Source organism: Globicephala melas, chromosome 11 (genome assembly GCF_963455315.2).
Source record: "Globicephala melas chromosome 11, mGloMel1.2, whole genome shotgun sequence".
NCBI classification, from domain to species: domain Eukaryota; kingdom Metazoa; phylum Chordata; class Mammalia; order Artiodactyla; family Delphinidae; genus Globicephala; species Globicephala melas.
Window position 1 is genome coordinate 48,179,832 of NC_083324.2, and position 20,414 is coordinate 48,200,245.

At 47.0% G+C, this 20,414-nt stretch overlaps 1 protein-coding gene across 2 annotated transcripts in view; it reads right to left on the reverse strand.

Annotated features, from left to right (window-relative positions):
* The window catches only part of ITGA9 (integrin subunit alpha 9), a 350,116-nt gene that overhangs the window by 263,693 nt on the left and 66,009 nt on the right, over nt 1-20,414 (reverse strand). For both annotated transcript variants that reach the window (XM_060308137.2, XM_030830131.3), the window contains exons 12-15: nt 19,252-19,342; nt 16,990-17,035; nt 11,053-11,207; nt 1,157-1,317 (exon numbers count right to left, since the gene is read on the reverse strand). In XM_060308137.2, coding sequence (XP_060164120.1) covers nt 1,157-1,317; nt 11,053-11,207; nt 16,990-17,035; nt 19,252-19,342 — 453 coding nt within the window. The remainder of the gene's footprint in view (nt 1-1,156; nt 1,318-11,052; nt 11,208-16,989; nt 17,036-19,251; nt 19,343-20,414) is intronic.

A 20,414-nucleotide genomic window follows, 5' to 3' on the forward strand; every position in this document is an offset into this window, starting at 1 on the left:
TGTGTGGGGCATTTCTCTATCTACAACCCAGAAGCATGCAGAAGCAGCTGTTATTCTCCTGCTCTGGCACTAACGACATAATAATAGAAGGACACTTCATCTCCAATCCGTAGTCTATTTTTGTTATCATCCAAAAAGCCACTGGTCATTAATAATGGTTGAACTATATGTAATCATTTTTGTAAGTCAAGAATGTTAGAATATTGGCAATTACGTATGGTCCAACCGAATAATAATGCTGAGTGCCTGCTGTGTGGCAGACTCCGTGCAAGGTCCTTTAAGTATATCCATCATGTAATGTTTAATTCTACAACCACCTTTTAAGGTAACTATTTTAGAGATGCAGAAACTAAGACACAAAGAAGTCAAAATTCTCATCCAACTGGACACAAACCGGGTCTGTGTGACACCAAAACCCACATTCATCTTACCCATCATGTGGCTTGGGTCATGGGGGTCCTTCCACCTCCTTTGCTGTCTCTGCCTGGGGGTCAGTGGCTGGCTGTTCCTGCAGCAATGGGCACCAGACTCCCAACCTGACAGGACCTGCCTACACAGGGGCCTCTCTGTAACTAATTGAAGCCTGGCCTCCTGAATTAGCAGCAAAGTGTATTTAACAAATAATTTCAGTAGAAGAAAAACATTTTGAAAGTTTATTTAATTGAGGGGGAAAGGGACCATAAAATGCACTCCTAAAATAAACAGGAAGTAATCAAGAGAGGACAATCAAACCAGTTGTAAAACACCTTAACCTTGACTATGAGCTAATATGTAGTGAATCACCGAGAAAGGCATCAGGCACAGTGTGATCCAGCACCACTGCTGACTCAGAGGCATGTGCTTCTGTGTCTCTCCTCTGAGAAGACTACTGAGCCTCACAGAGGGGAGAGGACAAAAAACATCCCAAGAGAACAAGGCAAGGCCAGAGAGCACTGCTGGTCTCCTGGCCTACCATCACCCCCCTCAAAGGCTAAGACCAGCACAGTAAGATCAATAAAGAGCTGCCCAACTCCAACTTTAAAAGAAGAAACGAATGTTCTCCTCCTTGTAAAATAAAATTTTGAAAGTCAGAGCATATGTAATGCACAATAAAAGTTTCCACCAGTTCCAAATGAACATCTGTAGAGATCAAAGTTTGAGGATAAAAAGAACTGACCTTCACATGGGCCACGTAATGATGACACGTCGCCTCCAAATGGACCAGCTGCAGCTTCTCTGAGACCTGACCCACGGACTCTCCCAGCAACACAAAGTAGACCCTGGGCAACTGGCTCTTTTCTTTTTTGGCCATATCAGCCGTCAGAACGTAATTCAGGCCTGCCAATGAATAAGGTCAAAACATCAGCAAGGATAGACACAGTGACAAGGCCCCCTCCAGACCCCCTCAGAGGATCACAAGCACCCTTCAGACAATACCTAGCCCCCTGCTGCACAGAGGACTGATGGCAGGCAGTCCCGATCAATACCATCTCAGAGAGAAATATACAGCCAGGCACCCCCAGAATCCGGAGACACTGGGACAGCCCTGTCTTCCTGGGGATGCTCTGGGCATCACACTTCACAGCTCCCCACAATTTAAACCTCACGAGTTATCATCTGAGCCACCAATATACACAACAATGGTTAGCTGTACCCAACACAATTAGTGTCCTGAAAGGCAGGACAATTACAAGGAATACTACAAGAAGCTGCTGAAACCACCAAGGCTGCATGGAATACTGACTCCCATAAAGAAACAGGACATATGCCCCACACGAGGGAGGAATCACCCAATAATTCTGACTCATTGCACAGCTGTTGCGTCGGGCTCTATAACTGCTACATCTACTGGACCGTAGCCATCCGTGGTCCACTGAGCTGGGCACTGTGCAGGCATGGGAGACACATCAAAGAACAACGAGGGCAAACTCCTGCCCTCATGGAGATTTCACTCAGGGAAACACAGGGGCGGCTGAAGCTGACTTCATTCCTAGGCCGCCATACAGTGACCAGTTTTATGGTGCCTATCGGTTCAACAAAACCATGACCACTGTGGGGTCTGTACTGGGGTGCATTCCCAAAAAGGAAACCTCATCACCTTGTGCCTCAAGGTGTAATGCCAGATGGCAGAACCTACTGTGACACAATGTGGGACTTTAAAAAATGGTCACGATAGAGAACACACATTGGATAAATAAACCCAAAGGGTTTCGCCTCCATTATTTTAGAGTCTGTCAGTAAGTATGGGACAATGTGTTTTATTAGGTAAATATGGCTTTGGTATTAACAGACCCATTTCATTGCTTTTCTGTCCCACAGAACCCTGTTTCAGAGGTCAGCCCCTCCATAACACTTTTTTACGTAACACTATCTTTTAGTTGCTTTGTGGATTCAGGGGAACGTGGTATTTTTAAAGTGAGAGAAAAGGAGCTTCTGTCCCTAAAATGACCAGATGAGACTGCTGAGCAGTGGGAAAGCGGATGACCCAGCCCCTGCCCTGGCTCCACACACCAGCCTCCTAGAAGCTGGGCTCTTGCACCAAAAAAAAATCAGCCTAATGCCTCCTGGCATTTAAGTATGTGAAGCTGGGGCCATGCGGATGGCTCTGGCTTTTAATAACATCAAAGGGATCAGCCACTGGGGGAGGTACGAAGGAGGAAAGTGACCTGGATTGGCATTCTGTAGCTGCCACAGGGTATATTTTTGATGCATTTAATGGTTTTCCTGGGCCTCTGCCATCTCAGGGACCTTGCCAGGCCAAGCTGGCAGATTCCTGGTCAGCAAGGGCAGGTTTGCCGCAGCTTGTTTATTTCAGCAAACAGCTGATTTCCAAGGCAAGGCTAGATCACCAGGAGGTACCTGCGACCTGGATGATCCCAGGAGATATTTTTGGGAACAGAAGAAAGCACACGGGAAAGTACTTCAACAGAGAAAACATGGGAACCTATACAAGATTTACATACCTGCTCTGATGGTGACAGTGCAGGAAATGGGGTAGACTCGTAGAATGTCTAACCTTTTGGGCAAGCCTAGGGATCATCTACATCAAGACCCTCATTTTTCAGATGAGGAACTGATGGCGCAAGAGGGAACAAGACTTGCTGCAGGCCAGAGAGCAGAATCTGGAACTCTGCTCATCTCCAGTGTTGGGCTATTCCTACCATACTGGTTCTTGGTGCATTTTTTATATTATCAGACAAAAAACTCACATTCTTGGAATGCACAGACAGCAGAATCAAATGAGTATAGAGATTTGGAGCTGAACTTTGGCTAATTTACTTTCTCCTAATCACAATTTCCCTGAGCAACAGCCAAACAATAAGAATATGTACAACATAAATGAAGTGAGTTTCCAAGTTTCATTTAGCAGGATCAGGACTGGAGATGGGTGTTGCTGGAAGATGAGCCAGAAGACCTTGGTGGGGTAACCAACGTGGTGGCAGCAGCTGCTGAGTGGGGTCCCCGCTACAGCCCCCCTCCCCTGGGTGGGCATGAAGGGTGACCAAGGAGAGAACAGAGGGTTTGAACCATCTCGTCAGCAATGAATGGCTGAGCCCAGAGAAAGCCTGGGTGGAAATGAACACAGGAAGACAGAGCAGATAGCATCAGGGCCCCACCTACATCCTCTTGGCTTTTACCATTTCCCTGCTGTCCAGCCCAACTTCCAACTGCCGGCACCTGCATTCCCTTTCCCAAGGGCTTTGGTGGGCATGGCACACACCCGTGGGCATGGCACACACCCGTGGGCATGGCAGGCCAGGAGCACCAAGGACTAAAGCTCCTGGGGCAGCGCTCAGGAAAGCATGACCCCAGCTCCCTGGTCCTTTGGGTGGGGTAACCGTGAGGTGTGTTCCACACTGGCTCCCAGACTTCCCTAGCAGGATTCTGCTCCCGCCGCCCTGTTACAGTGGTAACTTGTTTAATAACACACCCTCTATCCAGCTGCTGTGATGGTTTCTAGTCAACTTGACTAAGCCACGGTATCCAGATATTTGGTCAAACACCCATCAGGATGTTACGATGAAGGTATTTTTTAGATGGGATTGACATTTAAATCAGTAGACTTTGAATAAAGCAGATTACCCTCCAGAATGCAGGTGGGCCTCGCCCAATCAGTTGAGTGCCTTAAAATGTAAAGACCAAGGTCCCCCCCAGAAAAGAAGTGCTGCTTCCAGACTGCCTCTGAGCTATAATATCCATATACACACACCCTCTTGGTTCTGCTTCTCTGGTGAACCCTAATACAGCTGCCTTCCCTTCCTATCTCATGGTCCTGCTTTCCTACTGATGTTTCCTGGGATCCCCTCCTGAATCAACAATGTGCACTCAAATCCTTGATACAGGTTCTGCTTCTGCAAGAATCTGCATTAAAATGGGACAAGTCCAGAAAACAGAATGAATTCGACCCTCCATATGTGCCAAGAACTGTGCAGATACTTTACAAACATCAAGCTTAGTTCTCCAAAACCCCATCTCACTGCAGAATTGTTGGCCCAATAGATTCTTCTTGCAACTCAAGGGAGGGGAGAAACAGCTGAGTTACTAAGGCCAAGCTGAGGACCACAACCGCTGCTCTGCTGTGGGCAGACTGTACACATGCCAACACGCTCACCTACCAGATATTTCTAAAACAAGAAAGCATACAATCAGACAGACCAAATTACCCAATTCACCAAGTGCAATCATTTTGGAAACATTTCCCCTTTTGAACTGCCTACTCAGTGCTTCTCCTTGATTTAAAATTTATTTTGGCATTTTAAATTACACAAAAAGAAGTCAGCACCTTAGCAAAATCTCTCTTCTAGAACAAAACCAGAGACCCATGATGGGAAACCCAGCCTGAGTGAGGAGGTAGCTGCCAGAGTGGCAAGAAGTGTGGACCACCCTAAATCCCTGAGCTCGCTGCTAACAGTTTTGATCAGCCCCCACCCCAAGTGTGTCTAAAAGGGAGCCCCGCCTAAGAAGCAGACGAGATGCCGGAGAAGCAGCCTGACAGCCCCTTGGCTCGGCGGCCCACCCCGTGGGAGCAACAGGCTGGTGGAGTTGCTAGCGGCCGCCCCCAGCCCAGTCAGCCGGGGCCGGGGAGGTGCTGGTTCTGATTAGGGCCTGCTCCAACAGCGCACTTCACATCCTCAGCTCTCCTTCTGGCAGCTTGTGTCCCTGCCATGTCGAATGATGTCATCTTGATGGAAAAGCTGATCAGCCCAGAGTCATGCTTCCAGCCTCCTCCTTTCCCTGCCCCCCAGCTGGTTCCCCAGGGCCCCCCACACCGGCCCGGGCCAGCATCGAGCCAGCTGTCTTGCATCAGCACGGCTCTGGTCGCTCCCAGAGAGTTTTGATTCATTCCCATTCTCCATCAGAACATGATTTCAGCTGTGAAATTCTACTAATAAATCCTCCTTCAACTTACTCTGAGCTTCCCTCGGAGTTTTCCAGGAGAGGGGAAAAAAGGCTATTTCCACTTACCTAACTTTTCTCGCCCTCCCCCAAAGGAATGAGGTGGTAATTAGAATAGGATCCCGCCCCCCCCCCCTCATAGAACATGGATTTGCCTCATTATCCCATCTCCATGCTTCTCGAGAGACCAGAAGGAGCTCAGGGAATGTTCTCTGTGTGCAAATGCTCTCTTGAGTAGAAACACATCCCTAGGACCAGAGGAAGGGTCTGGGGAAAGCTTGCTGGTGTCAGACTTATTTCTGCCACTGGCTTGCATGACCTTGGTGCCATTTATCAGGACCTGGGCTCTACTGCTTGTCCAGGGGTTGGGCAGGCCCCCTGCTCACTCACAGCTTCGCCAGGCTATACGAGAACCACAGCAACATGAGGGAGCTGGGTCAGAGCACAGAACACAACCACTTAGGGCTCAGCCCTGCCTGGTTTCTATTTAGTGCTCCGGGGAGAGTCCAGGATTGCCAGCTTGAGTCTCAGCCTCCAAGGACTGACAAGTGCATTTAGGTTTCAGCCTGGCCGGCAAGTAGGTACAGGCCCAGCCCGCGGGTAAGGGGCAGAGGCCTCTCAGGCATGGCCTTCACCTGCCTTGCTTATGGCAACCAGGAGGCTCCCAGGAGCCACACGCTGCTCCCCAGGCCAAGAATGAAGGTTAATAAGACTTGAGATGAGCCGAACTCTTGTTTTATATAGCTTGATGAAATCCGTTATAAGTGCGTTCTGGGGGTTGAGTTGGGCACGGTGTCTGCACCCCAGGACGGAGCACAGGGCTGACCACACACACTCCATGGGGGCAAGGACCTTGACTGGCCTGTTCCATGCTCTGTGCCCAACGCTGGGCACAGAGTCTGGCACCTTTCAGAACCTAATAACTATCTGTTGATTGAATGAGCCAACAGGAGTTTCAGCGACTCCTTGTGACGGATTTAAGAAGCTGCTGCTCGGGCTTCCCTGGTGGCACAGTGGTTGACAGTCCGCCTGCCGATGCAGGGGACACAGGTTCGTGCCCCGGTGCGGGAAGATCCCACATGCCACGGAGCGGCTGGGCCCATGAGCCATGGCCGCTGAGCCTGCGCGTCCGGAGCCTGTGCTCCGCAACGGGAGAGGCCACAACAGTGAGAGGCCCGCGTACCGCAAAAAAAAAAAAGAAGCTGCTGCTCTGCTCGGCTGGGACTCTGCAAACCTCACTTCTGCCTTGCCAGTAGCTCTCTGGGAGGCCCTGCAGACATGGAGAGCTTGAGGGAGGCTGCAAGGCTGGAAGAGGGGAAGGGGCTTCCCATGAGCTTAACCCAGCGACAGTTTTCCATGGTGGCCGCCTCCAACAGCAGTTAATTCTCGTTTCATGTTTCCCCCACACCTCAGAACCAGCCTCACTGCACCCCTCTGAGGTACCAGCAGCACCAGCCGCTGTCCCCTCTTCTGAGGTTTAGATGCCAGGTCCACAAGGTCGCTTCTCCAAGCTTCTATGTTCTGATGACCCCAAGGAAGTGGTCCCCCACGTGTATAACCTTTTCCCTTTGTTCCCCTTGACCAGAGGTTCTCAAACCTAAGCCAGCTGCAAGCTTGTTAAAACACATTTTGCGGGCTTCCCTGGTGGTGCAGTGGTTAAGAATCCGCCTGCTAATGCAGGGGACACGGGTTCGAGCCCTGGTCCGGGAAGATCCCTCACGCCACAGAGCAACAAAGCCCGTGAGCCACAACTACTGAGCCTGCGCTCTAGAGTCCGTGAGCCACAACTTCTGAAGCTTGCGTGCCTAGAGCCTATGCTCCACAACAAGAGAATCCACTGCAATGAGAAGCCTGTGCAGCACAACAAAGAGTAGCCCCGGCTGGCCACAACTAGAGAAAGCCCACATGCAGCAACAAAGACCAAACTCAGCCAGTAAATAAATAAATAAATTTTTATATATTAAAAAAATTCCTTTAAAACACGTTTTGCTGGGCCCCACCCTCAGAGTTTCCAAATCAGGCAGAATTCACATGTCTAACAAGATTCCATGTACTGCTGTGGCAGCCGGTCTGGAAACCACCTTTGAGATCCCTGGTGCAGACCTAGAAGTGGTGGCTGCTTCCTGCAGTTACTTCCGGGTCCTCCATGACCTGCTTAACTGATTCCAAACGTTAAACGCTCTCTGTTAAAATAACTGGTGTAGTTTCCATCTTCCTGAATGGACCCTGCCAAGCTGTCACTGGCGCCAAGGCAGAGTCACCCCCGTAAAGAACCTCTGTAGTTCCCACAGCATTGCCAGAAGCGGCAGCAGCCCCTCTAGTGGCTTGGGTCATCAGCTGGCCCTGAATGTTCTGTGACCAAGTGGGAGCTTTGGTTTTTCCATTACCAACACAGAAAATGAAGAGGCAAAAGGAGTCCCTTCTCTGTGTGTATGCTTCAGCCCCATCAGGTCCCAAGGGAGAGAAAAAACCAAAGAGATGACTATAATGTCAACTGCTTACGGCCCCCCAAGACATCCCCAGGGTGGTCCCGCAGCAGATATATGCCACTTCGGTGCCAGCAGATATATGCCACTTCGGACAACTGTTCCGAAGTACCTAGCACACAACTGGCACCTCTTTATTGCACTGCCCAGGCTGTCTTGCCCAAATGCAGCCGTTCTGCTGACAGACTCAGCTCTGGAAATGCAGACACTGAGAGGTGCCTAGAAGATGCCCACTTGCCAAGCATGCCATGCCAAAACCACCACTAACATGCTCTTGTGCAGCTGCCAGCAGTGAGAGCAAGGAAGGCTCATAACTGGAGTTCCAGCCCTGGGCTCCCAACACAGAGGCCTGAGCAATGACACTGAGCTGGCCAGCACTGGCTGCTGGGCCTGGAGGAGAGAGGAGGATGTCTGTGTGCTGAAGGTGCTCCCATCCTTCCTGGATATGGAAACAGGGGACCTGATCTTCCCGGTGGTACAGAACCAAGGGGCTGCTTCTATGCTGCACTCTGCCCACATCTGGATCCACCTGGCTACTTTGCCTCCACCTGATTCCTCATCACACCATCATGACTTCCCATCATTCCCTCCTCAAACTCTCTGTATTCCCCTGCCAGCTTATTTTGCGGCAGATTTCTACATTTCTCCCTTTACTGCGAAGGCTGAGATATAGCTCATTTCCCTGAATGGCAGGGGAAGGAACAGAAAATGCCAGGGATAGAAAATTTCCTGCTTTGCCCTACGAATACCCAAAGTCTCCAGTTATCATCCTCTTCATGCCTGAATCTTAAATAAATGTGGGCAAACATCCCCTTAGACTGTCAAGGGATGCCTAATTTCATCAATGAACCCATGTGGCAGATGGAGGGTAAGGAAGTAACCTGCACTGGGGCAGGTGCTCCTGCTCAACGTTCCACATCCTAAGGTGGACATTAGCCAGGTTGCTGCCCATGAAGGCAACACTGGATGTCATCTGACAGCCTGTCTCTTCCATCATACCCCAGCACTGAAGGGCCATTGCTAGCCTGGACCTTAATTATAATTCTGCCTGGAGGTCAATGAAAGGGGCCCCAATGACTGGGGTCAAGGAAAGGGTCCCCGATGACCAGGGTCAATGAAAGGGGCCCTGGTGGCTGGGGTCAATGACTGGGGTTCCAGAAGGAGCCACTTGTGGGGGGCAGCATGAGGAGAAACCCACATCTCCTCCTGGCTCAGCCCCTGAACCTACAAATCAGAGTTTGCTCTCCCACTGATCTCATATGCTCTGAAATCACTCTCGCTCAAAATTTGCATCTTGGTTTCTTCTCCTCTATTCCTGCTCTACCCAACTTACCTCCATTTTCACCACCACAGTGATGTAGTTATTGAGTCTGAAAACTGTATGCAGCTTCAGGATCAAAACAGAAACTCCTTCTAATTCCCATTAAAAACTCCGTGAGGACACGGCTGGCCCGTGCAGGCGAACGGTAAATATTTGTCAAATGAACACACACATGAACTATTAATTGCTTGCTGTTCTTAGAATTGTAGAGTAGTTCTGCTTATTTTTAAACACAACAGAAGTAATCTTCAACTCAACAATTCCTTTAAAATGTTCCTTAATGGAGTTCAACTACATCACAAGTTGGTATTGATAAAGGACACACCATCTAATTAGGCAGAGGATATATGAGTCCCAAGACCATCAGAACATTTTTTTCCTAGAGACTGTGGTGCCTTAAACAATTAGGGAGGTGGTGGGAAATCATTTTTGGAAAGCAATAGTATCATCAGACCAGAATTCAACTCTTGGCTTCACCGAGACCTGTATGATCCGGACCAAGTATCTTTTTCTCACTGGGTTGCACACAAAAAGTTTGTTAGTCCTCTCTCACTAACCAAGTCCCAAGTTCACAGTAAATTTATATTCAGTTTTGAAATTTCTAAGTTCTTTTTCAAAAATCCATATAAAAAACACAAGGCTTCATTGTTGAGCTTATTCAATCCACCTGAAGATCAAGAGAAATGCCAATGAAACAGCCTAGAAGGATTAGCATATTGTTAAATAAGGTAGAGCATTCAAGGTGCAGCAGAGAAATGGAATAGTGTGTGCACCGTGAGCTCTGCGTGTCTGGGCGCCCACATACATGTGCTCCAGAGCAGAGCTTCTCAAACTTAAATGTGTACTAGCATCTTGTGGGGATCTAAATCCAGTTTCTGGTTCAGAGGTTCAGATCAGGGCCTCCGATTCTGCATTTCTAACAAGCTCCCAGGAAATGCTGATACTGCTGGTCCAAGGACTACACAGTGAGTAGGGAGGGGAGACACTCATGACACAAAAACTGTCTAAGAAATTCAATGAGTCCAGGTCCTTAATAGTGGTGGTGTTTATTGTTTTGTTTTGTTTTGTTTCATTTTCCTGGAACTCTACTTTCTATTATTCAATGTCTCTCAAGTTAAAAGACCTCTTAATCTGCACAGCTGCTCCAGATTCATTTCCTTCAGGTGATCACACACTTTGAATTCTAATACACACTGATCCTATTTTGTTCCTGGGCTTGGCCCAGTCTCTGGAGCTGGGCCAGCAAGTCGCCCTCTCCCAGTCAGAGAAACGGCAGGGACAGCTGCCACTGGCCAGGGTTCGCCTGCCCCTTCTCCAACATCTGAAGCTAACAAAGCAGCTTCCCCACCTTTTGGAAGCCCGAGCCTTTGTAAAACTCAGCAATCCTAATCCCACCACCCATCCTCGGTCTCTGATTCCACAGTAAAGAACACAAGCCCCTGACATCTGACTGGTGTTGCAAGCTCAAGGGAGAGCTTCCAAAGTCCCACCACTTCTTTTTTCTAACTGCATGGAATGTTCCAGAAGGGCCAGGCTATTCACTGCATTTCCACAAGCCCCACCACCTATCCCACACGTGGCCCAGTGAGGTTTCAGTCTGGTCCATGGAAATTTGCAGAAAGGATGCTTAGAGTCAAATATTATTTGTCTGAGAGCTAGAGGTTGCAATGAATTGGAAAAACAATGGTAAGAAAAGAAGAGGGGGAACCTCAGGGGAAAGGGCATCTAGCCTGTGGGCCTGCTGCCTACAAAACCAGCTGGGATGCACAGCAGGAGGGAACCCCAGAAACATCCCCTGGCTTCCCATGACCCCACATGCCCACTCCAGCTAAGATGGCTATGCTGAGCCCTGACTCGGTGGCTCTTTACCTATTTCTCCCGGAACGTGCTTGCCGTGGAAGCTAAAGCAGGCGGTGACATTCAGGCAGTTCACAGGCTGCTGGCCATCGTGGCACTGGGGCGCCGTGATGTTGATGGAGGTGGGGAGGAAGATGGAGACATCCACCGTGATGACGGGTCTCGCCCTACAGGTCAAGAGGAAGGCGACTTAGTCACGGTGAAGAGCAGCACTCAGAACCAAATGAGAAGTAAACCAACAGGACAAATCCCAGGGCTTCAGCCCAGCCTCTAATTAAAGTGTGAAACAGCCCAAGAGAGAATGGCCAGTGTGCTCTGCAAATCCTTTTCTCCGGTTTCTCAGCTTATTTCCCAATAAATGAATCGTTATCTTCCCAATAATGAAGGCAAGTTAGTTGTTAACAAAACACATCTATCTGCTTGAAGCCGTAAATGAACCACAAGATGCTGAGAGATTATTTAAAATTTCACCAGTTAAGTTCTGATTTCCATTATACTAGGAAGATAGGAATAGATTTAAGAGGCGTCCCTATAGGGGATGCTGTGACTCAAGAAATAGATACATAAGCAGGAATTCCCCAAAGCATTTACTGCCATTACAAGCATGAACTGCAAAGTCCCATCCAGTGGGTCAAACCTACTCTCTTCATTTACTCCCATCAATTAATTATTTTTCTAAAAGACCTTGATGAATGGAGTCCCAGCTGGTAACACCAAAGCACTTTAGAGCTGAAGAAACCAACCTGCCTGGTGGTGGGACCAAAAGTGAAACCCAATAAACAAGCACACTCCTCTCACCGACAGGGATCATCCCCCAGGGCCTGATGGATGGATTCCATCCATCATTGCTGGCCTTCTGGGGACTCCCCGGGGGCTCCCCAACAGAAGCAGAGAGTGAATCACACCATTCTGCTCTTGTTGCAAACATCTGCTGAGGGACAGTTCACCTAAGCTATGGCTTAACCTTCTCCCCTCCAGGCCTCACAAAAAGACACTTTTACCTCCAAGGAGCCCTGGCCTTCACGCCACTGGGGTGACATAACAAGATTAAGGGGCATTAGCAGCTTGAGAACAATGACCTCACTTGTGTTCAGTGATCCCACAAAGAGCATCCAGGGGGACAAGACAGATGGGAACCAGGACCAACACCAACTCTGAGAAAAGAAAGCGTTAAGGAAAACCTCAGAGAAAAAAGGAAGCGAGGAGCTGCATGGCCCAGATGGGGTTAGGGGATTTCACTATTGCCAGCACTGCCTTGAGACATGGGTCAAGAGAGGAACAGCTGTGACAGGTAGAAAGGAACTGCAGGATCCCAGAGCAGATACAGCTGTAGGTCTAACGGAAGTCAGACAACAGCGCTGCCTGGAAGAAATCCAATATCCGGTTTTCCAACTTCCTTCTGGGTTCATCCTTGGAAAATGCTCGAGTGTTCCTTAGCACCCCTGGCACTTGGATGTCTTCCTTCTCTGTGTTCCCGACACTGTGTTCACACCTCGCCTCATCTAGTAACTAAGGTCACTGTCCATTTCCAAACCCGCTCCACCCGCCCTGTAGGCCCTCCGAGGGTGGTGGGAATCCTGGTGAGTTCATCCTGATATTCCCAGGAGAGTAAGTATTCAAAAACGCTTGTTATATGAACTTACTCACAAAACAGAAATAGAATCACAGATGTAGAAAACAAACTTACGGTTACCGGGGGGAAAGGGTGGGAGGGATAAATTGGGAGATTGGGACTGACATATACACACTACTATATATAAAATAGATAACTAATAAGGACCTACTGTATAGCACAGAGAACTCTACTCAATACTCTGCAATGGCCTATATGGGAAAAGAATCTTAAAAAGAGTGGATATATGTATATGTATAACTGATTCACTTTGCTGTACACCTGAAACTAACACAACACTGTAAATCAACTCTACTCCAATAAAAATTAAAACAAAAAAAAAAACCTTGTTAAATGGGTGAAACCTCCTCTCCAGGCCAAGGGATTGAAAACCACAGGAGGAGCCAAAGTTTCACAAAACAGGGCGTCCACCCTGTGAGAACCCCAGCTGCCCATGTGTCCTGCCAGTCACTGCACAAAAGCAGCCCAGGCCCTCCTATCACCCCAGGACCCCCTCGTGGGGAGGACACTTCTTCTCCTGGCAGAGCCTGGCAGGGGAAGGCGAGGTGAGTAGGAAGCAGAAGTGAGTGGTACAGACAATAGGACCTCCATGAGCCATTGTTTAAAAAAAAAACAACAGTCCTTTGAAATGACAGACCAGGACCTTCACAAGCACATCTCCAACATCCATCAGATCAGTTCCCTCAAGCCTTTTTGTTTCAACTCCAAGTATTGTTTTTGGACCAGGAAAAGCCCAGAAATCTTTCATAAGCCTCTCTGATCACTTCCTTTAATCTTCAATGGCATTAACACCAAGCACCTATCACCCTAACACCAGGCCTGCCCTCTCAAGCTAATCCCAGAGAACAAACTTCCCGAGGGCAGAGCTTGGCCAACCCACACCCCTGGGGGGCGGGAGACTGGGTTTCACAGTCTGAGATGAAAGCAAAGGGGCACCCAAAGACAGCACCGCAAATGTGCTTGAGACTTTAAAGAAGCTGGTGGCTGGAATACTTTTTTTTTAATTGAAATATAGTTGATTTACAATGTTGTGTGAGTTTCAGGTGTACAGCAAAGGGATTCAGTTACACATATACATATATCTATTCTTTTTCAGATTATTTCCGCTTATAGATTATTATATGATATTGAGTATAGTTCCCTGTGCTATACAGTAGGACCTTGTTGTTTATCTATTTTCTATATAGTAGTGTGTATATGTTAATCCCAAACTCCTAATTTATCCCTCCCCCCACCTTTCCCCTTTGGTAACCAGAAATTTGTTTTCTATGTCTGTGATTCTATTTCTGTTTTGTAAATAAGTCCATTTGTATCATTTTTTTAGACTCCACCTATAAGTGAGATATGGTATTTGTCTTTCTCTGCCTGGTTTACTTCACTTAGTATGATCATCTCTAGGTTTATCCGTGTTGCTGCAAACGGCATTTCATTCTTTCTTATAGCTGAGTAATATTCCATTGTGTGTGTATATATATATATACACACCACATCTTCTTTTTCCATGGAATACTTCTTTCTGATGCTTCTCAGATAGTTCAAATTCTGATATTTGATTTGATCCTGATATTTAACTTCCAGGTAAATAATAAAACCAGTCAGAATACTTTCTGACGTGGTGTTGCTCCAGTGACCCTGGCCTTCTGTGGGGTCATGTTGCTTGCAGGGCAGAGACGGGGTCGGGGGGGACACATAATGAGCCTGCACCCTGGTGAAGGTGTTAGACCACTAACTGGGATATCCCCAAAGCCATCCATTACTCCAGGGAGCTACTTCATGTCTCAACAGGTCAATGCACAGAGCAGAATGAATGAGGGAATGGGATATGGTGAGCTTGGCACCCCTAGAGTAGCTGTCACGGCCTTCCGCGGACCTCCCCATCCAAGCCGGTGCTCCTGGCCCTGCTCCTAAAGCCTCCCCTCCCCAGGAGTGCTTCCAGGCGTTCTCTTCCATGGACTCTACATCTGGCCCCCTTAGAATTCACCTCATCCGATTCAACCCTCCATCCCAGGCCGGGGTCTGTGGTCTCCCATCCACGTGTCACTGCCTCGCTTTATGTTTACGCTTTATGTTTACACCCCTGGGGAGGGCTGTCCCTCACAACAGAGGACAAAAGGAGACAAGCCCCTCTGGGTTAGAGCTCACAGCTACAAGCTTATAAAATACAAGAATGATGAAAATGCAGAACCTATGAGATGTGCCTTTTGTGCCAGAAGCTCCCAGTTTGGAGAGGGCCTGGTTTCCACAAAGAGAAGTGGGGGAACACGTTTTATTCAAGGGGAATCTTGAGAAGCCAGGGCACCCTGCTCAGAAGAGTGAGGGAGGGAAAATGACTTCGTGAGGCCACCAGCCAGAGCCCTGGCTTCACAAGTCCAACCGCAACCATCTGGAGCTATGAAAGCTGTTCCACCTGAAAAACTACCAACCCAGAAGAAGGGTGATAAAGTAGAAATCCAGTCCCGTGGGAGTAATTAAAGGACCCATCTTACTGAAGTCACCACCCGAGGGACACAGCCGCCACCTTCAAATACTGAAGGGCTGTTATATGGAAGATAGGGGACCAAGAAGCAGACTTTGAGGCAGGCAAATTAAACCCAACTGATGTCAGAACTGCTAACATTTACTGGGCACTTAAACCAGGCACTGTTCTAGCTCACTGAGCTCTCGTAAGAACATATGATACCCAGTGAGGTAAGTACTATTATTGCCTTTTTAACAGATGACAATCCTGAAGCAGAGGTTACCAGACTTGCCCAGGAAACTCACCTTGTAAGGGCAGAGTTAGGGTTTGAGCCCAGACCACCTTGCCCCAGAGTTTACACCCTTAACCTTAAGGCTATTCTGCCTCTTTAACAATTTAACATTTGTCAGGCGGTGGTGGTGGGGGGGGATGTCATATTAAATTTATTCATTTCATTTCCAACATGATTGGCCATGTTAAGCCAACTCTTAGGAAAGAAAGAACTTGAAAGCCAAAGGCCCTTGAGGCTATGTGTCTTGATGAGAAAATACGATCCAAGTCTCTGTCTAGAGCATCCCTAGGGTGTTGTTCATCATCTTTTCTAAATCCTTAGAATATTTATTATCTATACTGTTCATATAGCACCTATCACATATTATATAGCTGAGGTTTTATGATGTATTTATGGCTTGCTTTAACTAATCCCCTTGGTGTAGAATGGACAATGCCTGAAATATTATGTTTCCCCACAATTCTCTGCCCATTGTGGTGCTCAATAAATGAGTAGTGGTTGATATTAGAAGTATTATAATTCCTGGAGTAGCAGAGTCATTTCTGACTCAGGAATTTTATGATCATCATCTTGAAAAAGTAAGTTACACATGGATTTTCTGACTGCTGCCAATATGACAAACCTTGAAATTAGCATTTGTCAGTTAAGTGTGTGCAAAGTAACTAGCTTGAACAATTTAACATTTTTCATTACCTGTGGGTGAACTGGTCCCCTCAGAAGTTACTAATCCCCACCCTGGGCACTACGTCCTTCTAGAGGAGGCTGTGTGGTACTATGGTGGAGACTCAGAGGAAGGCCCTGCTGAACAAGAGGAATCTAGGGTGTGGAAATCCATGGCCTCTGGGATCCCTTCCAGCTCTAAGAGCCTACTAGCCTATTTTAGAAAGTTCTGAAATCAGGTTGTTAACAAAACCTATGAGTTGGCTCCCGCTCCAAAGTGTAATGTTGCCTTCTCTGAGTCACAGAGACAGAAATACTTGGACAGGGTTCATGGGTAGGCCAGCAGCCCGCTGGCCTTTGCAGGAAAGATCCAGACTGCATGGGCTTCACAGCGAGGACTGGGCCTGAGCTCATGTCCCTCACCCTCTGCTGCCACCAAAGAATGAGGGGGCAGGAGGCTCCCAGGCCCTGGGGGGCTGGGGACTACAAGGTGGGAGAGCCGGGATGAAGGGTGCAGGGATGAAGAGATGGGATAGAGCAGTTTCATGGCGCCCACAGGAAATGACACTATGTGTAGAGCACATCTATGGAAGGGACTGTTCACAGCAAAAGGCAAAAACCCCAACTCTTCCTAGAAGCTCCTAGAGGAGCTTCTAGCATCCTAGAGGATGCTATCCTCTTACACACGTAAACCACTCAAGGCCCACCGGCTGGAAACCCCGGGATAGAGGATAACAAGAATGAAAAAACAAAGGCAGCATTCGCACTTACCAAGCACCTCTGCCTGCAAGGAACAGGGCAGAGTGACTGCTGACTAATGATGAATAACTCCCCTGGGCCCCCCTTCCCCACCAAATTCCATCCCTCACCCACGAAGAGCCAAGAGGAAAGAGAGAAGCATCTCACCTTAGGAGAACCACACTGTCCGACATGAAAGCTCCAATAGTTACATCTGAAAACCACAAGTTTACAGATTCAGAAACTTGCTGAAGCCCATTTCACCCACCCGCTGTCAAGGGGCTCCACAGCAATGGAGGCCAGCCTCAAGGTCAGGGGGCACCCCTGGGCTCTGAAATGACTTTGTAGGAGTTAGAGCCACACTGCCCCATATAGCAGTCAATCACCAGATGTTGCTGCTGAGACCCCAAAACGTGCTGGTCTGCACTGAGATGTGCTGTATGTGTAAGACATGAAACAATTTTAAAGACCTGGTACCAAAAAACATTAACGATCTCATTAATAATTTTTATACTGATTGTACGTTGAGATGATAATGTGTTGGATACATTGGGCTAAATTAACATTATGAAAATTAATTTCACCTGTTTCTTTTTATCTTTTTAGTGGTTACTAGAATATTTTAAATTATGTAAGTGGCTCACATTATATTTATTTTGGACATCAGGGAATCAGAGAGGGGGACACTTGGAATTAAATGACTCTTGGGAAAAGCTCTAAGTTCTGTAGAACATGTGAATCATCTCCGTTCCACCCCTCACTCTATGTGACCCCGGAGTCTCTCTGTGTCCTTGTCTGCACAATGGAGATAATTATCCCCACTGTCTTCTTCAAAAGTTGACAATATTTCATAATATTTAAATCAGAATATATTTATTACACACTTGTTCGATATATTTATTAAATATGTTAAATCAGATATTAAAATCAGAAAACTCATGAAAATACTTGGCAAACTATAAATCAAGACAAGTGTTAGCTGGTAATGTTTATTCCTAAAAAATTTAATTTAGGAAGTATGCATTCATCCAACAGCTCTCTGCCTTTCCTCCCCTCAAATATAAACCTCTCAGCCCTGTGGTTCCCATGACTACTTCACAGAACCAAGCATCTGAATCCCTACATCTACACGACGTCCTCATTAAGGAAAAACAAAGAGCATATCTGTGGATTGCAGGGCTGCTAAAATTTCTGCACTTGGGTATGCTTGTTAATTTTGCTATTTTCTAATAGCCTTTTTAAATTGCCTGGATATTTGAAAATAAAAGAACCCGACGCACTTGCCATTTCTTTTAGGAAAAATGCAAGGTAAGAAATCCACATCCGTCGTGAAGTGTGACCATACCTGCTCACCGTGCAACTACAGAGAAGCAGCCTGGGTCCCTGTCCACAATGATGTGGTCTCTGGTGCCCTTAGTTCTCTGAGGCTCAGTATCCTTGTCTGTAAACTAGGGAGACACCCCCATCTTTAGCTACCTATGGGGTAACTATATGATGTACATTGCACAGGGAAGCATTCTGCACATATCAGAGTGCTAAACCAATGGTAGGTATTATTTAGGGATGGCTACAAATTGCCCAGAACAAGAACTGCTTTCTCAAACCTAAAAAGACTCGTACAAGATTGCATTCATTTTCATAGATCCTTCTGAGGCATTTTAAATGGAAAGAAACACTTTCTCAAGATAGCAAGATGACCTAGAGTTTCAGGGACATTTCTTCTGAATTCCATGATGATTTGGGGTTTTTCCAAATTCTTCTCTTTGTTTCCTCACCTCACCTACTCCATCCCCTTCAGGCAGCAAAGGAACCACTACTCCATTGCCCAGTCAATTTTACCTACACCGGATATCACTTGGGATTGGGGTTTGAAATCGTACATTTTTCTTCAGTCTCAGTCACCACAAGGCATTAATTAACCCTGAAGACAAGCCAGCCAGCCTTGAATGGTGAAGGTCTGTTTTGTCCGTCAGGGAGATGACATATGACATGGTTTTCTTCCTGCTCCAAGTGTTTCTTTCAATACTTGTCTCACGGTGGGGGTGGGGGTGGGGAGTTGCTCAGTGCCTTCTTCATTCTGGAGAGGAAGACGCCTCCGAATATGCTCAAATACCAAGGCAAACATGAGGCTTCACTGGTTATCATTTTAAATGTGGGGAGTGCTTTTGGTCTTTAGCAGAAAGACTTGCTGCCACAGAAATTACTGCAAAAATCCACCTTCCTGGTGCTTAAACCCTTTGGAGTAGAACATTTTAAAACTGAAAAATAAACTTTAACACTACTTTCATCTTAAAAGTCAAACACCAAGCAAAATACCCTATTCTACTGTATGAATTTTCCTAATCCTAAATACAGGTCACATCTGTGATCACGCTTACCAGACTGGTTATCTTTGCTTATCTCATATGCTTTTAAAGAAAAATAGCTTACCGGGATAGCCATTTCCATCCATATCAATGCCTCCTGATATGGACTGACCAAACATCCGCAGGACTGGACTTATCTTCCGCCCAGAAAGTTTCTGAAACAGATAATAGAGAGATTGAGTCACCAGAAGGAGCACGGTCACAAATAAGAACCAGTGACTGTTTTAGGGCAACTTCCCTGGACACCTGGTCTTGAAGTTGTTCAAAGAAAAAAATCATAGTCCGAATTTTATCGGGGCAGGGGGTAGGGGGCTTTAGCAGGCAGTTGAAGACCACGCACTCCTTTATTATTACTTGCCTTAGTCAAATGTCACCATTTAAAATTTTTTCTAAGCTCAGTGCTAATGAAAAAGCCACCTAGATGAGTGTGTTAGTGTTTTGATGTGTTGAATGAAGTTCCAAGTGGATCAAGGTTAACTTCCGTTTCTAAGGGAGGTTCTCTTTTGTGTTTATACAGGTATAGCTGGCTGAAATTCTAAGAACATATTGTCCTTATATCTCTCTACCCAAACATGTACTAAACATGGAACACTCTTAAGAGGCACACGTCATCTGTTCCCTAGGTGGACAGGAATTAGCACGACAGCTCTCGATCAAGCCAACCAAAAGATCTACAGGCTCCTGAGCATCACAGACAGGATGAAACAGCTCTACCTAGTACATCTAGAACTCCATGGTCCTGAACCTTCTACAAACTGTAGGAAATCCAAAAACTTAGCTGAAGCCACCCTTCTTCCTAAAAGGCAGCCTTCAACCAACCATTCAGCACTGACAGCTCCTCTGCCACAGGGCACACGAACATCTGTACTTATCTCTCCTTCATCAAGTTCAACAGATGCTAACACAACACATGCTGTGTTGGTCCAAGAATATTCATTGTACAACCAGCCTTTGTCACACATCCATGCTTGTGTGGCACAGTTCCTCACAAAGATATCAAACTTCCTGAATCAGAAAAGTGCCATGTTCTGGGATCTGACCTGTTCTTTCTTCCCTTTCTCTAAACAGTCTCCCTGGGGAGGCTTCCCTCCCAAGGCCCTCGATGTAGATGGTAAGTGAAATGCTTTGTTTTCATGCCACACAGCAACCTCCATGTCAGAACCAGGTTTACACATAGTTGTGGCTCACTTGGGACTTTCTTGCCTTATCCTTTTCCTCACCGAGTCA